General features: G+C 58.8%; 4 protein-coding genes across 8 annotated transcripts; 2 read left to right on the top strand and 2 right to left on the bottom strand.

Annotated features, from left to right (window-relative positions):
- Nucleotides 1-546: 546 nt before the first annotated feature.
- Nucleotides 547-26639, top strand: LOC123602311 (FGF1 intracellular binding protein). Of its 2 annotated transcripts, XM_045486802.1 has the most exons (10): nt 547-787; nt 984-1182; nt 1340-1466; nt 2151-2251; nt 2740-2873; nt 3185-3293; nt 3370-3433; nt 3711-3797; nt 3886-3983; nt 4325-4449. In XM_045486802.1, exons 1-10 carry the CDS (start codon nt 703-705, stop codon nt 4392-4394), a joined length of 1074 nt encoding a protein of 357 aa, XP_045342758.1. In that variant the 5' UTR covers nt 547-702; the 3' UTR covers nt 4395-4449. The 2 variants fall into 2 exon arrangements, with proteins under 2 accessions (XP_045342758.1, XP_045342757.1); XM_045486801.1 differs by lacking the exons at nt 3185-3293; nt 3370-3433; nt 3711-3797; nt 3886-3983; nt 4325-4449 and adding exons at nt 24058-24061; nt 26172-26639 and having other exon boundaries at nt 579-787; nt 2740-2961.
- On the bottom strand, nt 4621-8011 carry CTSW (cathepsin W). 2 transcript variants are annotated; one of them, XM_045486803.1, is made up of 10 exons: nt 7902-8011; nt 7550-7634; nt 6624-6737; nt 6085-6239; nt 5896-5992; nt 5724-5804; nt 5492-5617; nt 5229-5293; nt 4940-5143; nt 4621-4857 (listed from the first exon to the last, which is right to left on the bottom strand). In XM_045486803.1, exons 1-10 carry the CDS (start codon nt 7986-7988, stop codon nt 4747-4749), a joined length of 1125 nt encoding a protein of 374 aa, XP_045342759.1. In that variant the 5' UTR covers nt 7989-8011; the 3' UTR covers nt 4621-4746. The 2 variants fall into 2 exon arrangements, with proteins under 2 accessions (XP_045342759.1, XP_045342760.1); XM_045486804.1 differs by lacking the exon at nt 5724-5804.
- EFEMP2 (EGF containing fibulin extracellular matrix protein 2) lies at nt 11641-19196 on the top strand. The gene is made up of 11 exons (XM_045486797.1): nt 11641-11804; nt 12129-12246; nt 12477-12525; nt 13167-13373; nt 13962-14084; nt 14566-14682; nt 14822-14941; nt 16358-16477; nt 16565-16691; nt 17161-17356; nt 18483-19196. The coding sequence occupies exons 2-11, from the start codon at nt 12136-12138 to the stop codon at nt 18642-18644; spliced, it is 1332 nt and encodes a 443-aa protein (XP_045342753.1). The 5' UTR covers nt 11641-11804; nt 12129-12135; the 3' UTR covers nt 18645-19196.
- On the bottom strand, nt 19198-25129 carry MUS81 (MUS81 structure-specific endonuclease subunit). 3 transcript variants are annotated; one of them, XM_045486794.1, is made up of 16 exons: nt 24693-25129; nt 24475-24604; nt 24150-24235; nt 23499-23597; nt 23308-23376; nt 23059-23144; nt 22409-22549; nt 22135-22230; nt 21924-22045; nt 21730-21827; nt 21044-21160; nt 20848-20943; nt 20554-20682; nt 20375-20478; nt 19724-19807; nt 19198-19631 (listed from the first exon to the last, which is right to left on the bottom strand). In XM_045486794.1, exons 1-16 carry the CDS (start codon nt 24825-24827, stop codon nt 19565-19567), a joined length of 1659 nt encoding a protein of 552 aa, XP_045342750.1. In that variant the 5' UTR covers nt 24828-25129; the 3' UTR covers nt 19198-19564. The 3 variants fall into 3 exon arrangements, with proteins under 3 accessions (XP_045342750.1, XP_045342752.1, XP_045342751.1); XM_045486796.1 differs by lacking the exon at nt 19724-19807 and having other exon boundaries at nt 24693-25092; XM_045486795.1 differs by lacking the exon at nt 24150-24235 and having other exon boundaries at nt 24407-24604; nt 24693-25091.
- Nucleotides 26640-27167: the final 528 nt, after the last annotated feature.

Raw genomic sequence — 27167 nt, 5'->3', positions numbered from 1 at the left:
CGGTCTGGCTTTTGAGGGGCCTGTAGGGGGGAGACAGCCTGAAAAGACCTGCGGATAGACGGCCCTCCTGATGTGGACTTCCAGGCAGAGCTCTGAGCTGCAGAGTAAGAGAGGTCATGGGGGGGAGGGCGGGGGGGGGGGGGGGGTTAAAGCCATAGGAAGAAATGGCCTATGCCCGGAAGAGGTGCTCATCGGCAGGTTGGCCTGAGGGACTCCCAGTAAGGGCCCTTGGAAGTCAGGTCAGACCTATTTTTTGCACAGAAAAGATTTAGGAGAGAGACCTGTGAAACCACCACATTTAGGATACGGGTCAAAATAGGGAGGCCCGGAAGAGGGCAGAGAAAGTGGGAGAAAAGCCTGGAGGAAGTGAGAGGGAAGGTTACAGGGGCAAGGGAGACTGGCCGCTGGCCTCGACTCCCAACGTCTTCCTGCAAACTGGGCCAGGATAGGATGGGGGGTTGGGACAGGAGGCGGGGACAAGGGACCTGAGATTGCCCCTCCCGCCGGGGGGAGGAGCCATTCCTCTTCCTTCGCCGCTTCTGCCCCCACCCTCTCTGTCCCGGAAGTGGTCCTTCTCTGGCTCCGGCTGCCGGGAGACGAATCCCCGCGTTCCCGGAAGTAGCCCGCCGGCGGCGCGCCCGGCCCGGGGCAGTGCTCGCTCCAGCCGGGGCGCTGCAGCCGCGCCCGGGTCCGGGCGTCGCCATGACCAGCGAACTGGATATCTTCGTGGGGAACACGACGCTCATCGACGAGGACGTGTATCGCCTCTGGCTGGACGGTTACTCGGGTGTGTGGGGGGCCGTCTGCGGAGCGGCCCAGAAGGGGCGGTTGTTTGGGCTGGGAGAGGGGGCGGAGCCAGGACTCGGGCGTCCTATGGGGAGGTGGGCGGAGAGAGTAAGGGATGTGTCGGAGTTGGAGCTGGGATCCTCGGAGGGTCTGTGGGTTCGGCCGAGCCGGTCCTAATGCTAGCTCCGACTCCCTAGTGAGCGACGCGGTGTCCCTGAGGGTGCGCTCGGGAATCTTGGAGCAGACGGGCGCGACGGCAGCGGTGCTTCAGAGTGACACCATGGACCACTACCGTACTTTCCACATGCTCGAGCGCCTGCTGCACGCGCCGCCCAAGCTGTTGCACCAGCTCATCTTCCAGATCCCGCCGTCCCGACAGGCGTTGCTCATCGAGAGGTGGGGACGCCCACCAGTCTGACCCATTTTGCAGGCCGCAACTGAGGCCCGGGCCGGGATGGAAAGTTGAGAGCAGGAGGGGCCAAACCTAGGCCCTGCCAGACCCCCCTTTCCCCTCCTATATGGAAAGTCAGTGGTGTCCTCTGCCCCCACGCAGGTACTATGCCTTTGACGAGGCCTTTGTGCGGGAGGTCCTGGGCAAGAAGCTGTCCAAGGGCACCAAGAAAGACCTGGATGACATCAGCACCAAAACAGGCATCACCCTCAAGAGCTGCCGGAGACAAGTGGGCACTGCTCCCCACCCCGCTCCCTAACACAACATCCCATGTCCAGTCTGCCCCTTCACTCCGTCCGTGTGGTCACCGCCCCAGCGCCTTTCTCCTTCCCCACCTCTGGTTGTGGCAAGGGCTTCCTACCCAGTCTCCTCTCGCATCTTTTTGCAACCTCCAAACCATCTCCTATGCTCTGTGGGGGCTATTCTTTCAGAAGCTCAGATCTGAGCGTAGCTTTCCCCTCCTCATAAACTTTAATTGGCTCCCACTCCATCCTGGATAGTGGCCATACTCTTCAGCTTTGACCTTCTTACTCTCGTGTGATCTGGTCCCTGCCTTTAGTATCTTTTCTCTGTGTGTCTTGTTCACTCCCTCTGTGCAGCTTAGCATTTGTTCATTTTTTTTACTTCCTGGACCTTAGCCAAGAGGGTCAGTTCCAGCACAACTCCTGGAGAACTGGAGAGCGTGATGCTAAAATAGGGGGAATTCAGAGGTAGGAGTGAGGAAACATTTATCCAAGGCAACGTGGTTGAATGGACAACAGGTATTAACAATTAATAGTTTACTGAAGAATACCACAGGCTGTGTCGGCCTCCGCTGACTGGATAGGTGGACAGATGAGGGAGGGATGTTCAATCAGTTTATTGGGTGACCAGCCTCTGACCAGTCCTCCCTCCTCCCCTAACTGCCCTACAGTTTGACAACTTTAAGCGAGTCTTCAAGGTGGTGGAGGAAATGCGGGGCTCCCTGGTGGACAACATTCAGCAACACTTTCTCCTTTCTGACCGGTTGGCCAGGTGAGGGGCTGGGCAAGGAGCCAGCCGTCTCCCCTTCCTGCACACTCTCCTTGGGCCATGAGGCGGGTCTACCTTCCCCACCCCAACCCACTTGATCTTCTGGCTGTATTGGGGATGATTATCCTGCTTTTAGTCTGTGCTTTGGATCAGATTGGCCTGGTTTCAAATCCCAGCCTGGCCACTTACCAGCGGGGTTGTTGTGAGATGCTACATATGAAGTCCATGATGCCACCCCTGGGGCTTAGGGAGTACCCAGTAAATCGCAATTCACCCTCGTGGTCTCCCTCTGTATCCTTTAACAGACCTGGGCTGAAACTTTCTCTTTAGGCAGGCTAGGAAGCCCAGGGAGAAGGGACTTGAAACTTGTCACATAGTGAGGTGGGGCAGAGATAGGCCAGAGCTCCAATGCCCAGCCAGTGCTGCAGGTGGTAGCTGCTTGCTAAAAAGGAATCTCAAACCCTGACAGGCCCCCTCTCCCCTCCCTCCAGGGACTATGCGGCCATTGTCTTCTTTGCCAACAACCGCTTTGAGACGGGGAAGAAAAAACTGCAGTATCTGAGCTTTGGTGACTTTGCCTTCTGTGCTGAGCTCATGATCCAGAACTGGACCCTCGGAGCCGTCGGTGAGGCCCCCACTGACCTTGGTGCCCAGATACCTCCCCACCTTCTCAGGGCCTGGCTCACCAGCAGCAGTTTCTCCTGCAGGCCCCAGTGCCCCCACCGCAGCCACCTCTGGACACAGTCCAGTGTCCCCATGCACACCTTGCCTGCAGACAAAGGGCCTGCTACTTCTCTGCGGCCTGGGACAAATCACTCCACCTTTCTGACACTTCCTCTTCGTGAGGTTCACTGAGGTGGTGGGTGTGGGAGGCTCAGGAGGTCCCTGGAGGGGTTTTTACCCCCTGCCCCAACTCCCTGGCTGGGCCTCCTCCAGACTCCCAGGTGGCTGACATGGATGTGGATTTAGACAAGGAGTTTCTCCAAGACTTGAAGGAGCTCAAGATGCTTGTGGCTGACAAAGATCTCCTGGACCTGCATAAGAGGTGACCCTGGGGAGTCCACAGGGTGGGGCCCGAGTGGGGGCCCAGGCGGCTCTGGGCTTACCCTATCTCCCTACAGCCTGGTGTGCACTGCCCTCCGGGGAAAGCTTGGTGTCTTCTCTGAGATGGAAGCCAACTTCAAGGTCTGTGGCCCAATCCAGCCTCTGTCCTTTGGGCATCGTCAGCCTCAGTGCACTGTCCCCATTGGGCAACTCTGCTCATGCCGGACGTTGACCGGCAGGTAGTCGGCCGCCCCTTCCACCCACCTGGGAGGGGAAAGTCAGCTCCTAGACATTGGGGAGTTATTTGATTGAGGGAGGTGGATAGATTTGGGAAGGGCCCTACCCCTCCTCCAGCCTCTGGGCTCAGCCTCCAGGCTCTGGGACAGAGGGCAGAACTCCCAGGCTCCTTGCCCCACAGAACCTGTCCCGGGGGCTGGTGAACGTGGCCGCCAAGCTGACCCACAATAAGGATGTCAGAGACCTGTTTGTGGACCTCGTGGAGAAGGTGAGCTGTCCTGCTTGCCGTCCTCTGATTCCCCAACCTGGCCTGTCCCTGGGCTGTACCAATCCTAGATGTTTCCTTGGGCCCACAGTTCGTGGAACCCTGCCGTTCTGACCACTGGCCACTGAATGATGTGCGGCTCTTCCTGAATCAGTACTCGGCATCCGTCCACTCCCTGGATGGTTTCCGGTGAGAGACCCCAGGCCTCCTTTCCAGCTTGTCCTTGCCGTAGCGAGCCTTCTGCCAGGGCCTAGCCCTCCTGCAGACTCAGGGTTCTCTGTTCTGTCCTAGGGGTGGAAGTCTCTCTGTGGGCTCCACCTCTTAGAAGCTGTGACCTGACCTTGGGTAGGTTCCTTAAGCTCTCCATGTCTCCGTTTCCCCCCTAGAACCTGGAGATGGTGATGATAACGATCATAAGAATATTATGAGGCGTGAAGGGGCACTTAGGCACAGGAAGCTCTCAGAGCAGTGCTCAGAAGCAGTAGGGATTCAGTAGAAGGCAGCCGTCACTGTTACTGTTATCATTACAGGCACCAGGCCCTCTGGGACCGCTACATGGGCACCCTCCGTGGCTGCCTCCTGCGCCTCTATCATGACTGAGGTCCCCTCCCGCCACCCTGCCCCCACTGACAATAAAGTTGCCATGACTTCGGAAGAGCCTGTGCATGGGAGTGTGCGTAGGTGAGCACGCATCTGTCTCTAAGGGTCAGGTGAACGAGTACACGGCTGTACGTGTCCGTGGGCCCCACAGAGACTAGGATGGGTCAGCGCACGGTGTCGGTGCCCTCCCCACCCATTTCCGCACCCCAGCTGAGTACGCTTGGAAGCCAGGGAGCTTATCTTGGTTTATTCAAGCCGTAGCAAGATTAAGAGGACGGGCAAAAGCCTTGGGTAGGGCTGGCGAGGAGACAGCTGGCATAGCAGGACAGAGCTGAGGGTCAGTCGCGCAGGCTCAGGGAGGGCAGGACACTGGGCGCTTCTTTGCTGGTTGGTCCACACGGGCAGTGAGTGGGTACTTGGTGATGCCACAGGTGTTATTCCCTCGGTACAGCCGGAAATAGCCCTAGGAAGTTAAGGGGACCTCAGGGCCAGAAGGTAGGGGGAGGCCTACCCTGCCTCGTCCCCCGAGTAGGTCTGCTTCTCACCTTCTCACCCCATTTGGTGCCCCAGGAGTTCTTCAGGATCCAGAACGGGATTGAGCGGCGAGATTGAGGCTGGGCTCCGGCTGCCCCTGCCCGCCTGTCCGCCACTGACTCGCTCTTCCCAAAGCCCACAAGCAGGACAGAGTGGTCCACGAGGAAAGGGTCACAGGAGGTGGGCGTGGCCTCGATCACACCCTTCTTGTATAGCTGCAGCGGCAGAGGGGCTGAGTCTGAGGCCACCTCCCCTAGATGCCTCTCCCCACCCCCACCCCCATTCCAGATCCTGTCCCACCTTCAGGAGCTTCATATTGATGGTCACGGTGATGGGGCCTTGGGTGGCCAGGTACCAGGCGATTTCTGGGGGTGGAAGGTGCCATTAGGCCTTGCTTGCTCTGTGCCCTTTGTTCTTGGCTCGTGGTTCTACCTCCCGTCCCCACCCTCCACCTCTCTGTCCCTCCATCTCTGTCTGTAGCCCAGTCTGTTTGTCTCTATCCTGGTCTGTCTGTCCCTGTCATTCTCCCCCCACGCCTGCCCTTGTCTCCCCTCTGCCCGCACTCTGCTCGTTGTCCGGCAGCATGATGAAATCCTGGATCCAGGCCACCTTCTTATGCTTCTTGGCCAGGCACCGGTGGGGTTTGACCTGCCCTTGGAATGGGTAGTCCTTTTCGCTGGCCAGCCCACCTGGAGATAAGCAAGGCCAGGGAGGAGGCTCAGCTCCTGAATGTGGCTCCCACCTCCCCCCTACCCCCACCTCCACCACAGCTGCCCGGAGAGGCAGGGCACTCACTGTTGTTGAGGACGGTTATGAACGCATCCCAGACGAAGCCACCCTTGCAGCCATCCCCACAGCGGCCACAGTCGAGCAGCTCTGGTGCAAGAAGGGACAATGGGGGTTGACTATGCCTTGGCCCCCCGCACCTCCCTCTCCCCCGTCACTTGCCCCACTCTGTCAGCCATACCCTGCACGGAGAGTTCTACGGACTGGCGGTGTTTGATGCCCCACAGGGCCTCGATGTTGCCTGCCGCTGCCATGGCCCAGCAACAGCTGCAGCTTTCCTGCACGAGGCGGGCAGCAGAAGAGATTTCTGGGCCTTGCCCCCGCCGTCCCTCCACCCCAGGGCTGAACTAGGCCAGACTGGGGCAAGTACCTGCTTCTTGACGGATGAGATGACTCCATCCAACTTCCGCCAGTCACAGGTTGGGGGCACTGACTCCCCCCACTCTTCAGACCCTACCTCTCTGCCCACTTTGGGAGCCTCTCCATCCATCCTCCGATGCCCGTAGAGCCGGCCAAACTCCTCCTCTGGGGGTATAGACAGGACCACCAGGGTCACAACTTAGACCCCTTCTCCCCCACATCCTGCCTTTCATACTCCAACCATCCACATCCTCGGTTATTTGAGTCCCCATAATACCCTGGGAGACCGGCATGGATGTCGAGGCCCAGAGAGCAGCCAGATTTCTTCCTAGGATGCGTCCCCGTGCACTTGCTGCCTTGCCCCTGAACTGGGCTGGGGCCCAGACCTGACCCTGCTCTCTGTGACTCGGGGCAAACAACCAGGCCTCTGGCCCTCAGGGTCCCTCTCTGGGAAATGAAAGCTGAACGTCTGCCCCGTCCATCTGCCAGGAACCTGGAGAAATCACTGCTTCCCCACCTACCACCTAGGGTCCAGGAAGTGTCCATTACCTGTGAGGTCACTGAATGGAGTCACCCCAAACTCGGCTGTGCCTAAGTCTTCCTCCTCCAGCTGCTGAGCCTGGGCCAGGTTGTGTGCAAAGATGTCCAGGCGACGAGCATACTCTGGACCAAAAGAGAGTTGTCTTAAGCTGCCTCCTAAGCCCCCGTGGGCAGGAAGTGGCCGCTGGCTGGGCATCCTACCACCCACACTCACCCAGGTGAGCGTTCACTCTTCTCTTGTGGCCGCTGCAGGCCAAGGAAGTGGCTCCCCAGCCTGTCTAGGCTTGGGTTTTCCCCAGAGGCAGCAAGGGGGACATCTCTGCCCACCCACGGAGAAGATAAGTGAAGGGTCTGAAGGAAGGCAGAGTGACTCAGAAAGGAAAGGTGGGTGATCAGAGACTGGCTTCCTGCCAGGTTACATTCTCCACCTCCAATTCACACCTCTGATTGCAGGTTCGGAGCTGAAATATGATGAAGGTGGGGAAGGAGTGGGGGTTCAGGCCCATGGCATGGGCAGCTTGGCCTGAGAGGTGTCCACAGACCACTCCCCTGTGGAAGATGAGACCCAGAGAGGGCAGGGGCAGGGCTGCGACCTCAGGTGCATGGAGAGTGAGTTCCCAGCTTGGTGTTTCTGAGTGAACTCATGGCAGCAGTCAGCCCGCTGCCTGGAGGCAGAGGAAAAGTGGCTGTGGAGGCGAGGGATCCTCTCCGCCCACAGGGCAGACCCCCGACAGCTGCTGCCTGCCCTCCAAGTTCATAGCAAAGAATGATTAGGAATGATCGTACGTTTAGGAAACCAGGGAGTGCACCCCCAGCCATGCCACTGTCCTGCTGAGTGCCTTTGGCCAAGCCGATTCCCCACCCTGAATCTTGATTTCCTCATCTATTAACTGGGAGAAGGGGGTTGGGCCGGAGATGTACATGCCCCGTGATACCTTCTGGGTTTGAGTAACTCCGGTTGTGCTGGATCTGGAACAATGTGAAGGCCTGTTTCAGCTCCAGCGGCTGGGGTCCTGGGTCCTAGCAGGGAACCAAGGGGGTGGGGAGTGGGAGGGGAGAGCGGGTGAGGAGTCATTGCTGGGACCCCACCTCACCCCAGCCTTGCAGGGATTGGGCTGGGGATCAGCAGCTTAGCCTGCTCTGTCTCCCTGAGCATGTCAATCACTTTTCCAGCCTTAGTTGCTCCCCCCTGAGAAATGGGAATAAGGCTGTTGTTTCTGAAAGGGTGAGACCCAGGCATGGGATTTGCGGGAGGAAGGGTATGGGAAGCAGGTGGGGGGCACTTACCTGGCTCCTAAGGGAGCTCTTGATGCCTTGAGCCAGGCCGGCCATAGACAGGACCAGGAGGCAGGAAAGGTAGACAGTAATTGCCATGATGCTGCAGACGAGAGTACTGGAGCAGGAAGCTGTGCAAACCAGGCTGGAGGGGCCGAGGGGGCGGAGCTGGAGAAACCACGAAGGGGAAACCAGGTTGGGAGGGGTGGACCCCTCCACACAGGAGCTACCTCAGACCTTCAGGCTTTTGTCCTATACAGCCCTCTGCCTGCCTGTTTCCCACTCCACCCTTCTTTATTCAGCAGAGGCCCTCTGTCCACCCTGTTCTGGGCAATTCTAGGGATACAGAGGTGGATCTGTCCTTAAGGAAACAGGAATAGACAGATCCTAAGTGAGGAGTGACCGTGTACGGCCATCAGTGTCATGACGGGAAAATCCAGGGGGCTATGGGTGCCACAGGCTCCTGACACCCGGGTCGGGGTGGAGGGCGGTCAGTGCCCCCCCGGAGAAGTACTCTTGCTCATCCTGGGAAGCTCAGTCAGCTCAAGGGTCACCCTCCAAAAAGCCTTCCCTGTTGCCCTTCCTCTGATGTAACCAGCAGCCCCTTGAGCCCCTGCTGTGCCTGTGCCCGCTCGGCATCTGCCTCCCAGCCACACAAGAAGCGTCTGATACACCCGTGTCCTCAGCACCCAGCACAGGGCTGGGCACAGAGCAAGCTTTATGGATGTTCGTAGACCGAACAATTGGTTGTTGACGGGTTTTGAACAGGCTCTAGGGTACAGTAAGCGGCAGCTACTGCCTTCTAGTCCTCATTCTTATCACAGTCTGGGGGTGGAGATGAGGGGTCTGGGTGGGCCCGAGGGGCCAGATGGGGTGCAGAATGGGTGAGGGCAAGGGAAGTCTGTGCCCTGGAGGTCAGGAGAAGCGTTGCAGGGAGGCAACTCCGAGTGGCAGGTGCACTGAGGTCTCAGCACAAAGATGGAGGCTCAAGTCTGGCCAACTGCGCACCCAGCCATTCCCCTCTCAGCCTCGGGTCCTCATCTCGCAGCGGCAGCAACAATTCCTTTGAGTGGGATGACCGTGGGGCACCTATGACCCCGGCTGGCACAGAAGAGGTGTTCAAAATGGTGGGCTCTTAATACTCTACTCTGGGGCAAAGAACCCAGAGAGTCTTGGAATCAGAGTGCCTGAGTTCAAATCCTGTCCTTCCCACTCTGGCTGTGCCTCGGCAAATTTCAGCCTCTCTCATCTGTGAAATAGGGTGATACCGGTACCCCTTCCCTGGCTGGGCAGGAGGATTGCATGAAATGCATGCTGGTGCCCAGAAAGGTTATATATCTTAGTAATAACTATTATCTTTATTTTTTAATGTTTATTTTTGAGAGAGAGCACAGAGGAGGGGCAGAGAGAGAGGGGGACAGAGGATCTGAAGCGGGCTTGGTCCTGACAGCAGCGAGCCCTATGCGGGGCTTGAACTCATGAACTGTGAGATCGTGACCTGAGCTGAAGTTGGACACGCAACTGAGAGCCACCCAGGCACCCCATTTTTTTTTAAGTTTATTTTTTATTTTATTTTTTATTTTAATTTTTTTTTAACGTTTATTTATTTTTGAGACAGAGAGAGACAGAGCATGAACGGGGGAGGGGCAGAGAGAGGGAGACACAGAATCCGAAGCAGGCTCCAGGCTCTGAGCCATCAGCCCAGAGCCCGACGCGGGGCTCGAACTCACGGACCGCGAGATAGTGACCTGAGCTGAAGTCGGACGCTCAACCGACTGAGCCACCCAGGCGCCCCAGTTTATTTATTTTTTAGATAGACTCGGGAGGGGCAGAGAGGGAGGGAGAGAGAGAGAATTCCAGGCAGGATCCGCACGGAGCCCAATGCGGGAACTCACAAACTAAGAGATCATGACCTGAGCTGAAGTCGGCCACTTAACCGAGCCACCCAGGTGCCCTAAGAACTATTACTTTGGTTATTTTTTAATTACCACTTTATTGAGACATAATTCAGATGCCATAAAATTCACGCTTTTAAAGCATACAATTCAGTGGTTTTAGTGTATTTGCATAATTGTGCAACCATCACCACCATCCGGTTTCGGAGTATTTTCCTCACCCCAAAAGAAACCCATGTCCATTAGCCCTCCCTTCCCCTGGCAAACCCTAATTTGTCACCCAGATTTGTCCACTCTGGATGTCATATATATGGGATATGAGGACCTTTGTGTCTGGCTCCTTTCACCTCGGGTAGTATTTTTTCAAGATTTATCCTTGGAGCACATATCAGTACTTCATTCTTTTTTGTGGCTGAATAACATTCCATCATATCACCACATTTTGTTTATCCATTCATCAATTAATGGGCATTAGATTGTTTCTACATTTTGGTTTTATGAATGGCGTTGCTATGAGTGTTGTGTATAGATCTTTTCCTATGGACGCAGGTTTCCGATTCCCTTGGGTATATACATGGGCGTGAAAGTTCCGGGTCATGTGGTAACACTCTGAGGTCCTTCCAAACTTTTTCAAAGAGGACCACAGCGTATGAGGGTTCCAATTCCTCCGTATCCTCGCCAACACTTGTTATTGTCTGTCTTTTTGGTTTCAAAGAGCAATTGTTGTTAGCGTCCTCGCCCCTGTGGCTGGGAAGGGTCTGGGGGGTGGAGGGTACACTCTTCAATGAACCCCAAGGGCTGATATCGGTACCCACGTGCCCCCGTCGGCACACCCTCTCCCTGGGCGGGGCCGCACTGGGGGCGGTCGTGAGGATAAACAAGGGTGGGAAAGGGAAGGGAGGGCTCGACAGTTCCCGCACGTCTTCGGCCCCACGCGGGAGATCCCTGCACTCGCTGCCCTTTCCCGTCTGGCCCCGCCCTGAGACGTGGGCAGGACGAGGCCCCGCCCCTTCCTGGGAGCCAACTCCGCCTAAACTCCTCCCCGAAAGGCGCGCCCTGCTCGGGGAGAGAAGGCCGAACCCCGAGGTGGCGGGGGAGGGCGGGGGACGCGTTTGGGTGGGAGGAGGGCCGGTAAGGCACTGGCCCCGGACCCTGGCGTCCTGTGCGCCCAAGTTCAGCCCTGCCCGCCTTCTCAGGGGCTTCCATTCATTCTGGGCCAAAAGGGAACTGCCGCCCCCGCTTCCAAACTGTTGTAGGTTCCCAGATGGATTGTTCGGAGGAGGCGGTCCTGGAGTGAAGGGACCACCTGGCTGACAGCCCTAGAGATGGAGGCGAGAAGGGACCGACATGAACAGTTCTGGGCCCGGGAACGTCCTCAGGCGAGGGTCTGGGGACCCTGAATGAAATTTTGGTGTTCACAGAGTGACTGTCCGGGTACACGGAATAAAATTCTGGAGGGCGTAGAGTGAGGGTCCGGAAGCCCCGGGATTAGGTGGGGTCCAGGTGCCCAGGATGACTTTCTGGGAGGCGCAGAGTGTGGAGGCCCCGGCATTTAGATGTGGGTGCACAGGATGGAATTCTAGGAGCCCAGATTAGCGTCCAGGTGCACAGGATGACATTCCGGGGTGCGCAAAGTGAGGGCCTGGGGGTTCCCCTGGTTGAGTCTGGGGGCCTGGCATCAAGACCATGCCCCCAGGATCGGGCGCTAGGGGGACCCTGGCCCTGTGCCGGGAGGCGGCTCCGGGCAGCGCCGCGGGGGACCGGGTGGGGGCCTGCGGCTGGCCGGGGGCGGAGAAGCGGGGGGTCGGGGTCCCTCCCCCTGGCGCGGGCTCAGGAATCCGCCGAGGGGCGGGCGGAGGCGCCGGGGTGGGCCGCGCCGCGGCGGGCGGGCGGGCGGGGGGCGCTTCCTGGGGCCGCGCGTCCAGGGAGCTGCGGCGTCCGCCCGTCCGTCTGCCCGCAGGCACTGCCCGAACCAGCCGAGCCTCCGGAGACCCGGGCCGCGGGGGCGTCGCGGGCTCAAGTGAGTGGCCGTCCGTGGGGGGAGGGCGCGAGCCGGAGTCTCGGCCGAGTCGGCGTCAGCGCAGAGCCGAGAGGCCCGCGCTCCTCGGCCCGCGCCACAGGGGGACCGGGCGGGGGCGGGGTGGCCCCGGGGCGGGTGGGCCCCGAACCCCGGCCTGCGGGAGGAGTGGGCCCGCGGCCCTGGGAAGCTCCGGGGCCCCAAGCACAGTCCCGAGCGGGAGGCGGCTCGGGCCGGGGCTCGGAGTCCCGGTACAGGGAATGGGGGGTGCGTGGCAGAAGTTCCCTAACCACCTCCCACCCCACCCCCTCGCCCACCACCTCCCAGCCCCAGGATGCTCCCCTTCGCCTCCTGCCTCCCCGGCTCTCTACTGCTCTGGGCGCTGCTGCTGTTGCTTTTGGGGGCAGCATCTCCCCAGGATTCGGAGGAGCCGGACAGCTACACGGTGGGGACCGTGGGGCCACTGGCCTGGGATGGGCTGGGTAGAGACACAGAGACCAGGATCCTGGGGTGGCTGCTGCTGGGGACGATTCTCCCCTCCCCTGGTTGGTGAAGCGGCTGGGGGGCCATTGTTTGGAGCAGGCTGGGAGGGTGGCCAGGCTCAGGCCCTGATCTTGGCCTGGTCATCTGAAGGGGACTGGGAAGGACTACTGGCCATCTCTGGTCCCTTTGTAGGAATGCACAGATGGCTATGAGTGGGACCCCGACAGCCAGCACTGCCGGGGTGAGTGCGCCTGGGGGACGGACCCACCCCCAGGAACTGGGAAGGGGATTGCGGCCTCAGCTCCGAGAGCAGCACTGGGAGCCCGATGACCTGTCCTCTGCCCAGCTTGGCTTGGCGGAGGCCAGCTCTGATTCCCTGGGGGCCAGCTCAGTTAGGGGTGGAGAAGCCATGCAGGCCCCTCCCTCTCAGAGAAACTCAGGACACCCTGCCCCCACCCCTCAGTAGGCAGGAGAACAAACAGGGCACTGCCCAGAGGAGTTGGGTCCTGGAACCTCTAATCACTCTTCTACGTAGCTTTGTCCCATCACGTCCTGGGAGGGCAGTGTCTGTGGGGTGGGTGAGGAGGCCTGCACATCACTCTTGGGCTGAGCCAGGGCCAGGGCTTTGGGGAGGGATAGAGACCCTCTTGGGGGAAGAGAATGGGGGTGGGGGGGGACTATGGGAACAGCCACCCCGCCCCACCATCAGCCCTGGCAGGCTTGGGGAAGGGTCCTGGGCAAGCACCTTTAGCTTGTTGAATAGAGAGGGAAGGCCTTGCCTGGGTCACACAGCTTATAGAAGGCCAAGCTGGGCTCCTGCCTGCCACCCACCCCACGGCCAGCCCAGGAGACTGGCTGTGCCCAGCAGGCCCCTCTCTACAGATGTCAACGAGTGCCTGACCATCCCCGAGGCCTGCAAGGGGGAGATGAAATGCATCAACCACTATGGGGGCTACCTGTGCCTGCCCCGCTCAGCCGCTGTCATCAATGACCTTCACGGCGAGGGACCACCACCACCAGTGCCCCCTGCTGAACATCCTAACCCCTGCCTACCAGGCTATGAACCTGATGAGCAAGAGCGCTGTGTGGGTGAGTGAGGGTCACCCTGACGCGGGGACTTCCAGTCCTCCTACCAAGCATCTGTCACTGCATCTTAAAAACTCCGACCTCAGTTTCTCCCTTGCTCGAAAGCCTCTTCAGGGCTCCTGGGATGCCATCCAGATCCTCGCTTTGTGTGGGGCCTGCCACACGTGGCCCTGCTCCTGTCCCACTGCTCCAGCCAGCACCTGGAGCCCCCTCCCCGATTGCTGGACACACACTGCGAGAGCTCTGCTTCTCAGCTTCTGTCTTCTACCCTCTTCCTGATCTGGACCCCGCTTCTGGGTGCCACGGGTTTTGGAGGAAGGCCCTGGAATCAGCGTTCCTGGGAGTATGGGCAGGGCCTTACTTCCTAATGCCCCTCTGGCATGGGAATGTCACAGGTGAGGGGTGCCCTTCCTGTTGGCTCCCAGGCTGACGGACTGTTGAGTCGAATCCGTGAGCTCCTTTTTTGAGAGTTCTGGTGTTACTCACACACCCCGCGAGTGGTACCTGACCTGTGTCTTCCCGTGTTGAGGTATCTGTCATGTTGGGTGGTGCATGGGCTCCCAAGTGGGGGCTGAGTGGTGTCTCCTGCAGACGTGGACGAGTGTGCCCAGGCCCTGCATGACTGCCGCCCCAGCCAGGAGTGCCATAACCTACCTGGCTCCTACCAGTGCACCTGCCCCGATGGCTACCGAAAGATTGGGCCCGAATGTGTAGGTGAGTCCGGGGAATAGACCCTCTAGTCTCTGCCTTGTGCCCTTGGCCTGGCTCTCACCTTGCACCTGTTCTGGCCCACCGTCAGGCTTTGTCCCGGTCCCCCGCCACCTCTGCCTTCCTGTCGCCAGTCACAGGACCGTGAGGGTATATGTCTGAGTCCTGGCTGACCTGGCCCAACCCGGCCCCCCCCGCCCCCGGCCCCAGGCAAGACTGTGGGCGGTGAGGGGGTGCCTCGGTGGCTCAGTCGGTTAAGCATCCAACTCTGGCTCAGGTCACGGTCTCACGGTTTGGGAGATCAAGCCCCGCGTCAGGCTGTCAGCACGGAGCCCACTTGGGTTCATCTGCCCCCCTCTCTCTGTCCTTCCCCAACTTGCGCACTCTGTCTCTCAAAAAAAAAAAAAAAAAAAAGACTATCAGTGGTGAGGCCTCGAGGCCCGCGTGACTTGTGCCCTCTGCGCTCTTTCCTCTTCCTCCACCGCAGATATCGATGAGTGCCGTTACCGCTACTGCCAGCACCGCTGTGTCAACCTGCCCGGCTCCTTTCGCTGCCAGTGCGAGCCGGGATTCCAGCTGGGGCCCAACAACCGCTCCTGTGTAGGTGAGGCTGGGCCGGGCCGAGCCAGCTCCTGGGTCCTGGGCAGGGTGGTACGGGGCAGAGGAGCTCTCTTTCTGAGCGGCCTAGGTAAAGCGGGCTGCTTCCTGGCTTTCACCCCTCCCATTTTGCCCTGCACTTCCAGATGTGAACGAATGCGACATGGGGGCTCCGTGTGAGCAGCGCTGCTTCAATTCCTATGGGACCTTCCTGTGTCGCTGCCACCAGGGCTACGAGCTGCATCGGGATGGCTTTTCCTGCAATGGTGAGAGCTCCGCATCCACCACGTGTGCCTCTGTTGCTGTCCCGGGTCCTGTGCCATGCCGTGTTTTCTGCCACACGGTCGGTGGTCCTTTGGACGCCCCCGGGTCACATCCGTTCTGCCCTCGTGGACCTCCTGTGTATTCCACCCTGGGGCTGATTGTAGGGCACCTGCAGACCCGCCCACCAGGACTCCCAGCTGGGGCGGGAAGGCCCAGAGGGGAGCAGCACTGAAGCTCAAGCTCGGCGGGGAGACCCACAAAGGACGTGGGTCCTCCCCTCTTTGCGGGTCAGGTTGCCCTGCATTCGAATCCTGGACTAGGGCAAGCCACTCTTGTGAGCCCGTTACTTCTGTAAAATGGGGTTGTCTTGAGGATCATGTGGGGAGATGACAAGACAGGCTTCATCAAGTTCCAAGCCACAGCGTGGTTTTGTTTTGTTTTTTAAGTGTATTTATTCATTTTGAGAGAGACAGAGACAGAGCGAGTTGGGGGAGGGGCGGAGAGAGAGAGAGAAAGAGAGACAGAGAATCCCAAGCAGGCTCTGAACTGGCAGTCCAGAGTCCGACGCGGGGCTTGATCCCACGAACCGTGAGATCATGACCTGAGCCGAAACCAAGAGTCGGATGCTTAACTCACTGAGCCCCCCAGGCGCCCCCCAGGCCACAACGTTTTAAGGCGAACTACCATTTATTGAGAACCTTGCCTGTGCAGTGCATTTCCTGTACATACTTGGCCACATTTAATCCTGCCAACAACCCTTTGATGTAAGTAGGAATGTTTCCTTCCTCTGGAAAACGAGCCTGGTAATATCTCCCCTGAGCTTTAGTGGGAGGATTGTTAAAAAAAAAAAAAAAAAAAAAAAGTGAGCATAACATCCTTCAAACAAAGACAGGTTACGTGACTTGCCCAGGGTCACACAGTTAGGGCAAGATGGCACCAGGGTTGCGCTCCGGACTTCTCACTCCGTGTCAGCTGGCCGTGTACCCTGTTTGTGTTCCGCTTTGCCGCTGTGTACGGCCCCACTGGTACCTGGCTCGGTGCTGGGCATCAGGAGGAGAGCCAGAGCAGAAAACCTGGCTCCTGCCTGTGCAGCTCGCAGTTGGCAGGACGGGACTGTGTGCTTAGGCTGACTGTGGGTTGCAGGAATTGGGCGAGTTGCCAAACCTATAGATTCCCGGTGCTCTCGTGTAGTATCGCCTTGCAGTGCTGGGGCAGAGAGGCCTGTGGGCTGGGCAGTCTGGGCAGATGTTTGTTTGAATCCTCTGTCCCCTTACTGAGCTTTGCTAGGCTGGTCTCATCCCCCTCTGTCTTTCCACACTGAGCCTGACATCGGGCCGGGGCTCTCTCTGTAACCGTTCGTGGGACCGGATCGAGAGGATTGCCCTTGGCCCAGAGCCCTCCTCCGCACTCTCCCTCAGATATCGATGAGTGCAGCTACTCCAGTTACCTCTGCCAGTACCGCTGTGTCAACGAACCCGGCCGCTTCTCCTGTCATTGCCCGCAGGGCTACCAGCTTCTGGCCACGCGTCTCTGCCAAGGTACGGGTTGCCCCGGTGGGGCGGGCAGGGTGGTATCGGGGGCTGGTGGCCTGACGTCTGGGTTCCAGCCCCTTTCCCCTGACACAGACATTGATGAGTGCGAGTCGGGCACACACCAGTGCTCTGAGGCCCAAACCTGTGTCAACTTCCATGGGGGCTACCGCTGCGTGGACACCAACCGCTGCGTGGAGCCCTACGTCCAGGTGTCGGACAAGTGAGTCCACTCGCACAGCTCCCCCCTACCCCAGAAACTGCAACTCTCAGAGGCCTGTGCTATTCTGCCTGGCTAGTGCCTCGAGGGCCGATGGGAGTTGTAGTCTGTCATGGCTAAACCATGCATACTGTTCCAGCAGGAGTGGGAGGATCCTTTGGGGATCCCTATTTCTTTATTATTATTTTTTTAATATTTACTTTTGAGACAGAGCGCGCGAGAGCATGAGCGGGGAGGGGCAGAGAGAGAGGGAGACACAGAATCGGAAGCAGGCTCCAGGCTCCGAGCTGTCGGCTCAGAGCCCGATGCGGGGCTCGAACTCACAAACCGTGAGATCGTGACCTGAGCTGAAGTCGGACACTTAACCGGCTGAGCCACCCAGGCGCCCCTGGGGATCCCTATTTCTAGGGGTGGGGCCAAACCTGGGGTATGGGCTAGGACCTCATTCATGTCCTCATCTCCGGGTCTCTAGTCGCTGCCTCTGTCCGGCCTCCAACCCCCTGTGCCGGGAGCAGCCCTCGTCCATCGTACACCGCTACATGAGCATCACCTCGGAGCGGAGCGTGCCCGCCGATGTGTTCCAGATCCAAGCGACCTCTGTCTACCCTGGCGCCTACAATGCCTTTCAGATCCGTGCGGGAAACTCGCAGGGGGACTTCTACATTAGGGTAAGGCTTTCCCCTAACTCCACCCTTCAACTGATATGCATAATCCAAAATTGAATTCCAGGAAACCCTAAGTGGGAGACTCGGCTTTATCACCATGTCCCGCCTCTTCTTTCAAAGCCCCGCCCCCTGGGAGGTGCAATTTCTGTAGAAAGGTAGGGGTATTCTAAATTCCCTTGGTACAAACTGCAGGTTGTTAAATACAGTTCTAACGGGGCCTTCGGACGCTGGGGTTTGAGTCCCTGCACCGGCTTCCATATCTGGCCTCAGATTTCTTCACCTTTAGAACAAGGCACTGGCATGAGAGGCCAGCCCAGGTGACAGATGCAGCAGAGTCTGAGGAAGGCAAACCGATGAAGCTGGGCCTTGGAGAGAGAGGCAGTGGGGGGTTGGTGCAGGGGCCTGTGGTACAAGAGTCCAGCTCTCTGCCTGTGGAACCATTAGGAGGGAGGGGTCCAGGTGGGACTGACAACAAGAGGGGTCCAAGGGTTTATCGGGTATCAGTTGTTTTCTCTTTCCGAAACTGAATGCTCTGAAGGGAAGTCGGCCTCCTCCAGGTCACCAAAGGCCCCACCACTCCCAAGAGTCTCCCACCCTCGCCTTGAATCATCAGTTGACCCCGGTTAGACAAAAGAACTAGATGGGAAAGGTGGGAAGAATACCAGTGGTGGATCGCTCTCTGTCTCTCTTTTTTAAGTTTTTTATTTTGAGGGAGACGGCATGAGCAGGGGAAGGGCAGAGAGAGAGAGAGAGAGAGAGAGGGAAAGAGAGAGAATCCCAAGCAGGCCCCGCGCTGTCTTCGTGAAGCCCAATGCAGGGCTCGAACCCACGAACCGTGAGTTCACAACTTGAGCCAAAACCAAGAGTCAGATGCTTAAACCACCGAGCCACCCAGGCGCCCCACCAGCGGGAGATCTCTGAGGGCAGGAGCCTGGGGGCACGAGAGAGGAGATGTCAAGGGTGTCACAGAGCCAGATGAGGGTCTGGAGTCCCAGCTGGCTAGGGCTTTCTACTTCAAAGCAAACTGGTTGTGGGTGCAGGAAAAGGGACAGGGAGGGGATGCCAGGGCAGGGTCTTGGCACGTAGGTTGACACAATCTGCATGTCCCCCCACCCACTGTGCCCTGCAGCAAATCAACAATGTCAGCGCCATGCTGGTCCTCGCCCGGCCTGTGACAGGCCCCCGGGAGTACGTGCTGGACCTCGAGATGGTCACCATGAACTCCCTCATGAGCTACCGGGCCAGCTCTGTACTGAGACTCACCGTCTTCGTGGGGGCCTACACTTTCTGAGGTGTGGGTGGGGAGCCCTCAGGGAGGGAGAGGTTTCCTGTAGCCGAAGAGCCGGGGGCTCAGGGATGACTGTGTTCGGCTAAAAGGGAAGATGCTGTTGTGAAGAGTAGAAAGAGAAAGGCAATAAAGGGAGAAAGAAGGAGTCCTGGTGGCTGAGGGGGGTGGGTCACACTGTAGTGAACCCCAGACCGGGGAAGGGACCAGGCTGTGGGAGGAGGGTCCACCACCCACAGGGTGGGGTGTCTGTGTTCAGGCTGAGGGGGCCCCATGGATAAGAACTGGGAACTGCAGCCCCAAGCCAGGATTGGTCTAGGTACCACGCACATTAGAATCGCTCTGAGAAGGTAGGAGGTAATAAGGCTGCAGACTCCAGGACCCAGCCCAGAAACTGGGGTTTGACTGGTCTGCAGGGGGCCTGGGAAACCCCACTGTAGACGATGGAAGCCTTGGGTTTCAATCCCAGCTTGGCCTCAAACTGTCAACTTGGCTCGACCCTCGTGGCTTCCCGGGCCTCTGTCTTCCAATCCATAAAATGAGGCAATTAGACTATGAGTGCTTTCCAAACTTTTCTTTTCCAAGCTACAGAACCTCTCATCAAAGGAAATTTTATTTGATCAGGGAAGTCTGATGACCTAGGACTAGATTCCAAGCTGCAGTGCCTTGCTTACTCCATCTCCCGGGTGGTCTCAGTGCTCCACCAGGGAGCCCTAGGGTCCTGAGGAGCTCAGTTTAAAAATCACTGGACCTGCCGGTCTCCCTAGTTCCTGCCTGGATATTTCACAAGGCCCCTGGGGCCTGGCACCCCCTTCATAATACATAAGGCTGCAAATAGTTATACTTTTATCGTAGCCCAAAAGATTCCGATTAAAAGGCTGGCTAGCCTGTGAAGGTGGGGGCTGGAGTCGGCCTGGTGGCATGGCTCAGGTCAGGGGGCCGTGGCTGCAGTAGAGCTGGGACAAGGTCCTGCTCAGAGCGGGTCCCAGATTCCTGCACAAAGAGAGAGGCAGGTGAGGCTCAGGCCCCGGGCCGGAGCAACCCAGCCCCAGCCACTCCCTCTGGGTCCTTTTCCTTGCCGTCACCTCTGCAGTTGGCCGCACTTGATGGTGCTCAGCAGCAACTCCTGTTCCTTGGGGGTGGCACAGGCATCATAGGCGGCCAGTAGGCTGGGGGGGGGGGGGGGGGGTACAGGTGTCATAGGCGGCCAGTAGGCTGGGTGCGGGGTGGTGGTTGAGTTTCTAAAGCTTGACAACAGCGGACAGCTGGCCCACTTTGAATGGTGAGGTCAGCATCACGGGGGACAAGCAGAAGAGGTCAGCATGGGGTAGAGGGGTCAGGACCACTGCTACACTTCCTGAGCCTGGCATTCAAGGCCCTGTTCTATCCAGCTCACACTCCCTTCGGGCTGCTGCAAATGTTCTCCAAGTATGGCCATTCTTGGCCCAGTCTTCATGGCCCAGCCCCTCCTCCAGAAGCCTTCTCTGCTGCACCAGGCAGAATGTCTCCTTCCCTTCCCTCCCTCCTCCCTCCCTCTTAGTGGCTGAGATACTGTCTGGTCCTAGCTGGCTCTGTTTTCCTTACCATCTGACGTCCACTAACTCTTCTCCGTGAACTCAGCCGGGTCTGTCCAGCCCTCGAAGAGCCAGACCCCTCCGCAAAGCACTGGTTGAGCTGAATTCCACGCAGGTAGGGCAGAGGCAGAGGACCCCTAAGGGGCTCTGTTGCAGGCCTACCTGGCAGGGGTGCTGTACCGGTCCACTATGGCCGCTGCCTTCTCCCCACTCACACCGCGCACCTGCATCAGCTGTCGGGCGAACACCTCGCGCACTGACTGGGCCTGGGACGGGGGAGGACTGTATCAGGAGTGGTCTGGGGCTGGGCCACCTAAGGAGGCGCTGGGTGTAGGCAGTACCTTGTTCTTGATGGCTCCCGCGTTGAAGTCACTGAAGGTGAGGAGTGAGCAGAGAGGATCTGGAGAGGGCCCAGGCCTCGATTCAGGGTCCCCGGAGGTTCCCCAGGGGCGGCTGCGTAGGGTATGGCCCTGAGGGAAGAGGGAACTGAGGCCAGGACAGAGCTCTAGGGGACAGCCCCCAGCCAGTCCTTGCCCGATCCTAGGCCTCCGTGAGCCAGCCTGAGAAACAGAGGTTTTGCTCCCTCACCTTCCTTGGGGGAAGCCCAGGGCTCAAGGACAAATACACCCGCTCACCTGGTAGAGTCTCTGTAAGCCCCGCGTCATGAGGGCCAGGTAGGCAGCCGACTCCTTGATGTCCGCTGTACGCTTCACAAAGAAGCCGTCAATGACCTGGGGAAGAGGAGGAGCCCACCCAAGAGAAGGAGGGGATCCTGGCGGGAGCCGTGGACCACGGGGTCCCTGCCAGCCTGGCCCTGCCCCCTCGGCTCACCTGAGTGTTGGTGACAGCCTGCAGCAGCGTGCTCTCTGGAAGGCTGAGGTTGTTCGCCGAGCAGTGCTCCTCCACCAGGTATATCCGGTGCCCCAGGCCACAGCGCTTCAGCCGGAACTGAGGAGGCAGACAGACGGGCAGGGTCAGGCCCGGATGCCCACCTGCCAGCTGTCTATCTGTCACGCTCAAAATCGTCACGGGACCCTGGGCCCACCAACCCACCTCCTCATCCTCCCTAGCGTCTCTGCCTGTCTTAGAGCGGCCTCCACCTTTGCTCGCACTGTTCTCGTTGCACGGACACCCCTTCCACCATCTCTGAATGGTGCCCGTTCGTCAAACCTCTGTTGGCCTACGCATGGCCTGACTACGCAGTTAAGCCCAGCAGCCAGCACCGAGACTGAGCTGCTTCCGTCCCGCTCCTGGAGCTCTGGGTCCTATTTATCCCGGACTGCAGGGGCCGACCGCCCGAGGGTACTTGAATACGCTCCTCGGTCCGGTCCAGTCACCCTGAGCCCCTCCCGCGTGCCTGCAGGAGCTCCACGGGTCGGATCTTGGGGCTGCTTGGGTGCACCTCTAACGGGAACTCTGCTTTGAGGCCACCCGGAAGTGCCCCGGGCTCCTCTGGGCTGAGGAGGAGCCCTAGAGCAGACAGGGAACTGGGAGCACAGAGAGGCAAGTACGGGAACCTTCTGCTCGTGGAAGCGGCCATCCATGATGCTGCTGTTCAGGTCGTCCAGCCGCTTGCGCTCCACGATGTGGTCCAGGACGAGCTCCCCAGGTCTCGCTGCCAGGAAGCCAAGAAAGGTTCTATTGGCTTGCGTTTCCCACCCCCCAACCGGGCCCGGCCTCTGCTACCTGCCCTTCCGTCCATGCCCCTTACCTGGGTCTCCGGGCTCGGTCTCCTGCGCCACCCACACGAAGTCCCCAACATGCAGCTTGCGCACCGTGTGGGTGACACGCAGCCGCTGTAGCTCGAGGAGCAGCTCTTGCCTGTGCCTGGCCCTGGGGTTGCGAGACAAGAGGCCTAGATCAGGACGCCCGATTGTGCCGCCTCCCAGCATCCTCCCCCTCGCTTCCCCCACCCCGCTCACCCCTTGGCTTCACCGATGTCCACACACAACAGCACCCTGTACTCTCCAGGCCTGAGCTCCAGTGACAGCTGCTGGGCACTCCCTTCGCTGGCGCCACTACGAGGCGGGGAGGGGGTGTTGGTGTGTCTGAGGCCAGAACACCAGTGCCAGGCACGTTCCCCCCAACAACCCACAGTGGGTGGGGCAGCTCAGCTATAGCCGACGGAGACAGGGTTGGCCTCATTTCTGGGACCCCTTTTTCTCCCCTGTTGTCCCCCTCCCCGCTCCTCCTCACAGCTCAGCAGAGGCTGCTCCTGGCTCTTCTGGCTCCGCCCCAGGGGGCTCCTCTGGTCTGGGGCCCACATTCAGTGAGCTCAGGCCCTCTGACTCAGCCAGCTTCTGGGCCAGCTCCAGACCCTCAGGGGTCAATGTGTACCTGGGAGATGGAGGAGAGGAACACAGACCTCCCTTTTTCACTCACACCTGGCAGGCTCTCCCGCCGGCCCCCAGCGAGGCTGGCCTCGCCAGCCTCGGTGACCCTGCACAAACAAGTCCAGTGGCTTCCACGCCCCCATGCTGTGTTCTTGCTCCCCAGATCAGCATCCTGTGGACCTGCCCAGGGATATTTCTCAGTCTGCAACAAGCCCATCTCAGACAGACTTTCCCTCTCTCCGGAGCGCCTTTTCTGCGTCTCTCCCCACTACGTTCTGAGACGCGTCAAATGCCGCGTCCTCCAGCAAAGCCTGTCTGCTCTTACAGTAACCTGTGGCACCCTCTCCTCTCGGATCTTGCTGGTACTCCAACAGGGGGGGCTCCTGGGAGTACAGTCTTCCCTCCCCCACCTATCTCAACAGCACCAGGCCTGAGATTAGCTGGGTGACTGTAGGGCCCCACTTGGAACATCATGCCACATCTCCCCCCTGCACCTCCTGTAGTTGACCCTACCTGGCTGGCTGGTGTGTCCTGAGAACCAGGTTCCTGTGGAGGAGGGAGCGGAGGGCTGGCCAGGGTCGAGCACTCCCAGGGGCCGCCTGTCCACAGGGAAGGAGACCCTTAGAAAGCTCCTGGTACTACCACACGTCCAGCTTCCCGGGCCCCAAACCACTGCTTGCTCCCAAGAAGAGAAGTCTCTGGTGGACTCGGGGTCTCATCAAGAGCCACTCGGCTCCACCCTTTTCCCATCTCAGTGCTCACCCTGGGAGTTTTCTGGGCACACCTCCGCAGAAGCTCCTCCTTGGTCAGGAAGCCATGACCACTAGGATTCTGGAACCAAGGCAGAAATGTAACCGAGGCGGGTTCAGCACTGGGGCCAGTCCAGTCGCTTCCAGGAGCCTCACGCCCCACTGCCCGACTTCCCCTGACTCCTGGGACTACCAAGCGCTCACCAGGTATTCCCCGTAGAGCAGAAGCAGGACTGCCCGGGCTCCCGAGTGCCGAGTGGGCCAGTAGCTGCCACGGCCTCCTGCTTTGGGCTGGGCTGAAACCTGAAAGATACACAGCGGCTTTGAAGAGGAAAACCAATCAGCCATCAGAGACTGAATCCCTGGCAGGGCTGGGGTTCAGGTTCTAGCTCAGCGCCTGGCTCCAGACAAGTCACGCAAGCTGCCTCTGTTTCCCTATCTGTAAAATGGCTCAGATGATGGGCCGGCCTGTAAAAGCTGCAGCGAAACGGTGGATGGTTGGAGTGGGGGATGGGAGCAGGAGGGGGGTCAGGGGCGGAACTGGCCCGACCCAGCCTCAGTTCTACCATCCACCGCACAACAGAAGTAGTAAGGAAAAGCCAACAATAGCAATGCCCACGACTCACTGGGCTTGGCCCCCTAAACAGCCTGATCGTGGAACTCCTCAACTGCCTCTGTTACCATTCGGTATCTCCATCCACAGAGGAGAAGACGAAGTATGAGGATAAACCATTTGCCCGAGGCCAGGCATCACTGGTGGGAGATCTGTACCCAGGCCTGATAAGTCCCCCAAGCCACAAAATCTTACTCCTGCTGTTCCCGTTTTCCTTTTCACTACCCTTGCCCACTCCTCACTGGCACGGAAGAGTCCTGGGCTGTGGCAAGTGGCCCTTCTGGGGCTGGACTCTTCTCTCCAGATGGTGAACTTGGAGCATGGTCACCTGCGGGAGCAGAAGACAGTCAACCCCACGGAATCCAACAGGTGGGAAGGTCTGAGACGCCGCCAGCTCACGTGGTGGGTGAGACAGGTGAGGCTCCGTGTGTAAGCCAGCCACTAGCCTGAGTTAAACAGCAACTTGGACATGAGTGAGGTGCCTGAAGCTCAGGCATACCAGATGATTATGGAGACTGCTCCCGGGGGGAGACTCGGGGACCACCGACTCCTGACCCCAGCGCTCACCGCCTGATGCTCTGTGCTGCTGCAGCCGCTGATCCAGCATACGGCAGAGCCTGTCTCCGAAGTGTTGTAAGATTTTTGCTTCCTTGCCGCTGCGCAGAGGCAGTGGGTACCGCCGGAGGGAGCGCAGCGCCTGGCGGCGGTAGGGGTACGGTACTAGGTCAGGGCGGGCCTGGTGGTCTGGTTCCGCCCGCACCTGTCCCCATTAAGCCGGGACCCACCTTCTGAAACACGAATTGCGTTCGGCGCCCCCTACTGGCTGCCTCGTCCCGCCATTCGGTTAGCCAGCGTATGAAGAGCGGGTTGGGGCAAACCGGCAGCGGGCGTTTCCGGCCCATGCGGACCGGCGCTGCCATGAGCCCCAGGGCGGGTCCTCTGGCGCCTCGCGCCGACGGGAATGGGACGCCGCCAGTTCTGGAGACGGGATTCGAACACCTGACCCGAAAGGGTTAGGGCGGAACCTCTCCAATCACGTGGTCCCACGCGGGGCACTAACTAGACGAGCCTCCCGCTGCCCTCCCCGCCCCTGCAGTACTCCAAGTGGTTGGTGCTGAGAGCTTTCTCTATACCCTTTCACCCCCTCGCCCCTCCCGGCCCAAACCAGCCTTCGGGACGGGCCCCACCCAGACCCTCGGAGCCTTGACCCGCCCTTTCCTCCATCCCAGATTCAAGAGTGGGGTCCTCTTTGTGCGAGACAGGAAGGCGGACAGCGCCCCCGTGTGGCTGGGAGGGCTGGCTGGGGTGGTGCTTAACACCGAGTAACCTGAGGCTGTCAGTTTCAGTCTCACCTTGCGGAGGAGGCTGGAGACGCGGTTTTCAGAAACGGAGAGGTGGGGGGAGGGGGGGGAGGGACAAATGAATACAGATATATTTGCAGGAGGGACATCTAGAAAGGGCTCCAGGGATGGAGATACAAAGGTAATGTAGGAGATGCTGAAGGACCTCCAAAGAAACGGAGGTCCTGAACTGGGAGGGAGCGGAGCGTGGATACCCAGCAGTGGGGGAGGGGCGCAAAACAGGGGACGTATTAGGAAGGCCAAAGCTAGGAGGACGGAAGGGAACAGAGAACAAGTTGAAAAGGGACAAATAGGAGATGCTAGAACTCAGGGCAGGTGTGTGGAGGGAGTCTGAGATGGGCATGTGGTTGGATTCAGGGGAACCGACTGGAGGTAAGAGCCCGGACAAGGGTGGAAGGGGAGAACATGTCGTTTTCGTGACTCATTGGAGATGAGAGACCCTCAAGGAGGTTTAGGTTTAGGCTTATGCAAAAGGAACCCAAGTTGAGAGACGAGTACAGCCGAATTCGGCTCGAGGATCTCGCCAGGAAGTTACAGCCTTCCCCAGCTGTTTTACGGAAGTATCGAGGCGCAGGTCTGGGGCCTTCGAGGAGCGGAGAGGAGGGCGCCGGAGCACCAGGCCCGCCCCTTCAGACTCCGCCCAGCCGCGATTCTGCACGCCCCCCCCCCCCCCCCCCCACCAGCTAGCTCCGAACTCCCGCCTCCCTCCCGAGGCTGCCTTATAAGGAGCCTCCATCGGGCTTTCGGTTTGGCACCACCCCCTCTAGTCTCTTGTCCTAATAAGGACATCTAGGGCATCCCGTGGCTAGGGGCGGGCGGGAGCGCGTCTCCAGGGTAACTTCGAAGTCTCTCTCCCCCTCCTTGTTGCTCTTGGAAACTCCCCGAGGCTTGAGAAAAGTGGAGCCAGCCTCCTTTTCTGGCAGGGTCGTTTACGGGGCTGGGGGTCGAGCGGCGGCCTCCACCTGGGGCTCGAGGCAACTCGGCTGGTGGGCGGTGCAGCAGGATGTCTCTGACTACAATCCCCGGCATGCCCTGCGAGAGGCCCCCACTCCCGGTCGGGAAGACCGGACTTGCAACCCTTCATTTACATCCTTTATTCCAGTGATGGGATGGCAAACTGCCCCCAGTTCCCTTGTTTGCGACTCTTTATGTGTTTCTGTAGAGCTTATGGCCATTGTCATTGTTCGAGGCCAACGAAAATTCCCGTACCCTCATCCGTTTTGTTTGAAACATAGGCCCACACAAAGCTGTGTCTTAATTCTCCCGGGTATTAACTTAGACGTAAGCCTGGCTATCAACTCGAGAACGAGAGTCAAGTCTGGTTTAATATCTATTTCCCCTTTTCACTGTGTCTAGCACAAAATCTTTGAATTGAATTGATCGCACAAAACCGTGCCCTTCTCCTTTTATTGTTCCGTGAATTTGTCAGACATCTTTTAAAAAAAAGGACAAAGCTATTTTCAAAGACTTCCTTGTAGCCTTTCCCTGGTGGGTTTTTTTTTTTTTTTCTTGTTCTAATTTAATCGAAGTTGCAGATAGCCTTTTCTCAGTATGCAAGTGGCTTTGCACATGAAGGGTGCTCAAGAAATTTTTTATTGAATTGAAGACGCCTTACACTTTCTATTCTCCTTGCTCTAGGACTGGATTCCAGGTCAATCAATAAGTTGCTTCAATTCAGAAAAGCAAAATATTAACTCAAAATTTTCAGACCAGAAAGTGCCAAGATGGATCTCAGGAAACAGTTTCGCTGCGGATAAAGAGCGGCGAGGTCGACGACTCATTTTCGGGTCCCATTACCTAGAGCCGGGGCCCTTTGCTCAGCTGAGCGTTTCCTGGAAAATTGGGCCAATGGGCGCGCTCTCCGTGCCATGGCCCCGCCCCTCTTGGCTGCCTCGGACT

The sequence above is a fragment of the Leopardus geoffroyi genome, chromosome D1, assembly GCF_018350155.1.
Source record: "Leopardus geoffroyi isolate Oge1 chromosome D1, O.geoffroyi_Oge1_pat1.0, whole genome shotgun sequence".
NCBI lineage: Eukaryota > Metazoa > Chordata > Mammalia > Carnivora > Felidae > Leopardus > Leopardus geoffroyi.
The sequence above is the reverse complement of the archived record's forward strand: the minus strand, read 5'-3'. Positions and strand labels throughout refer to the sequence as shown.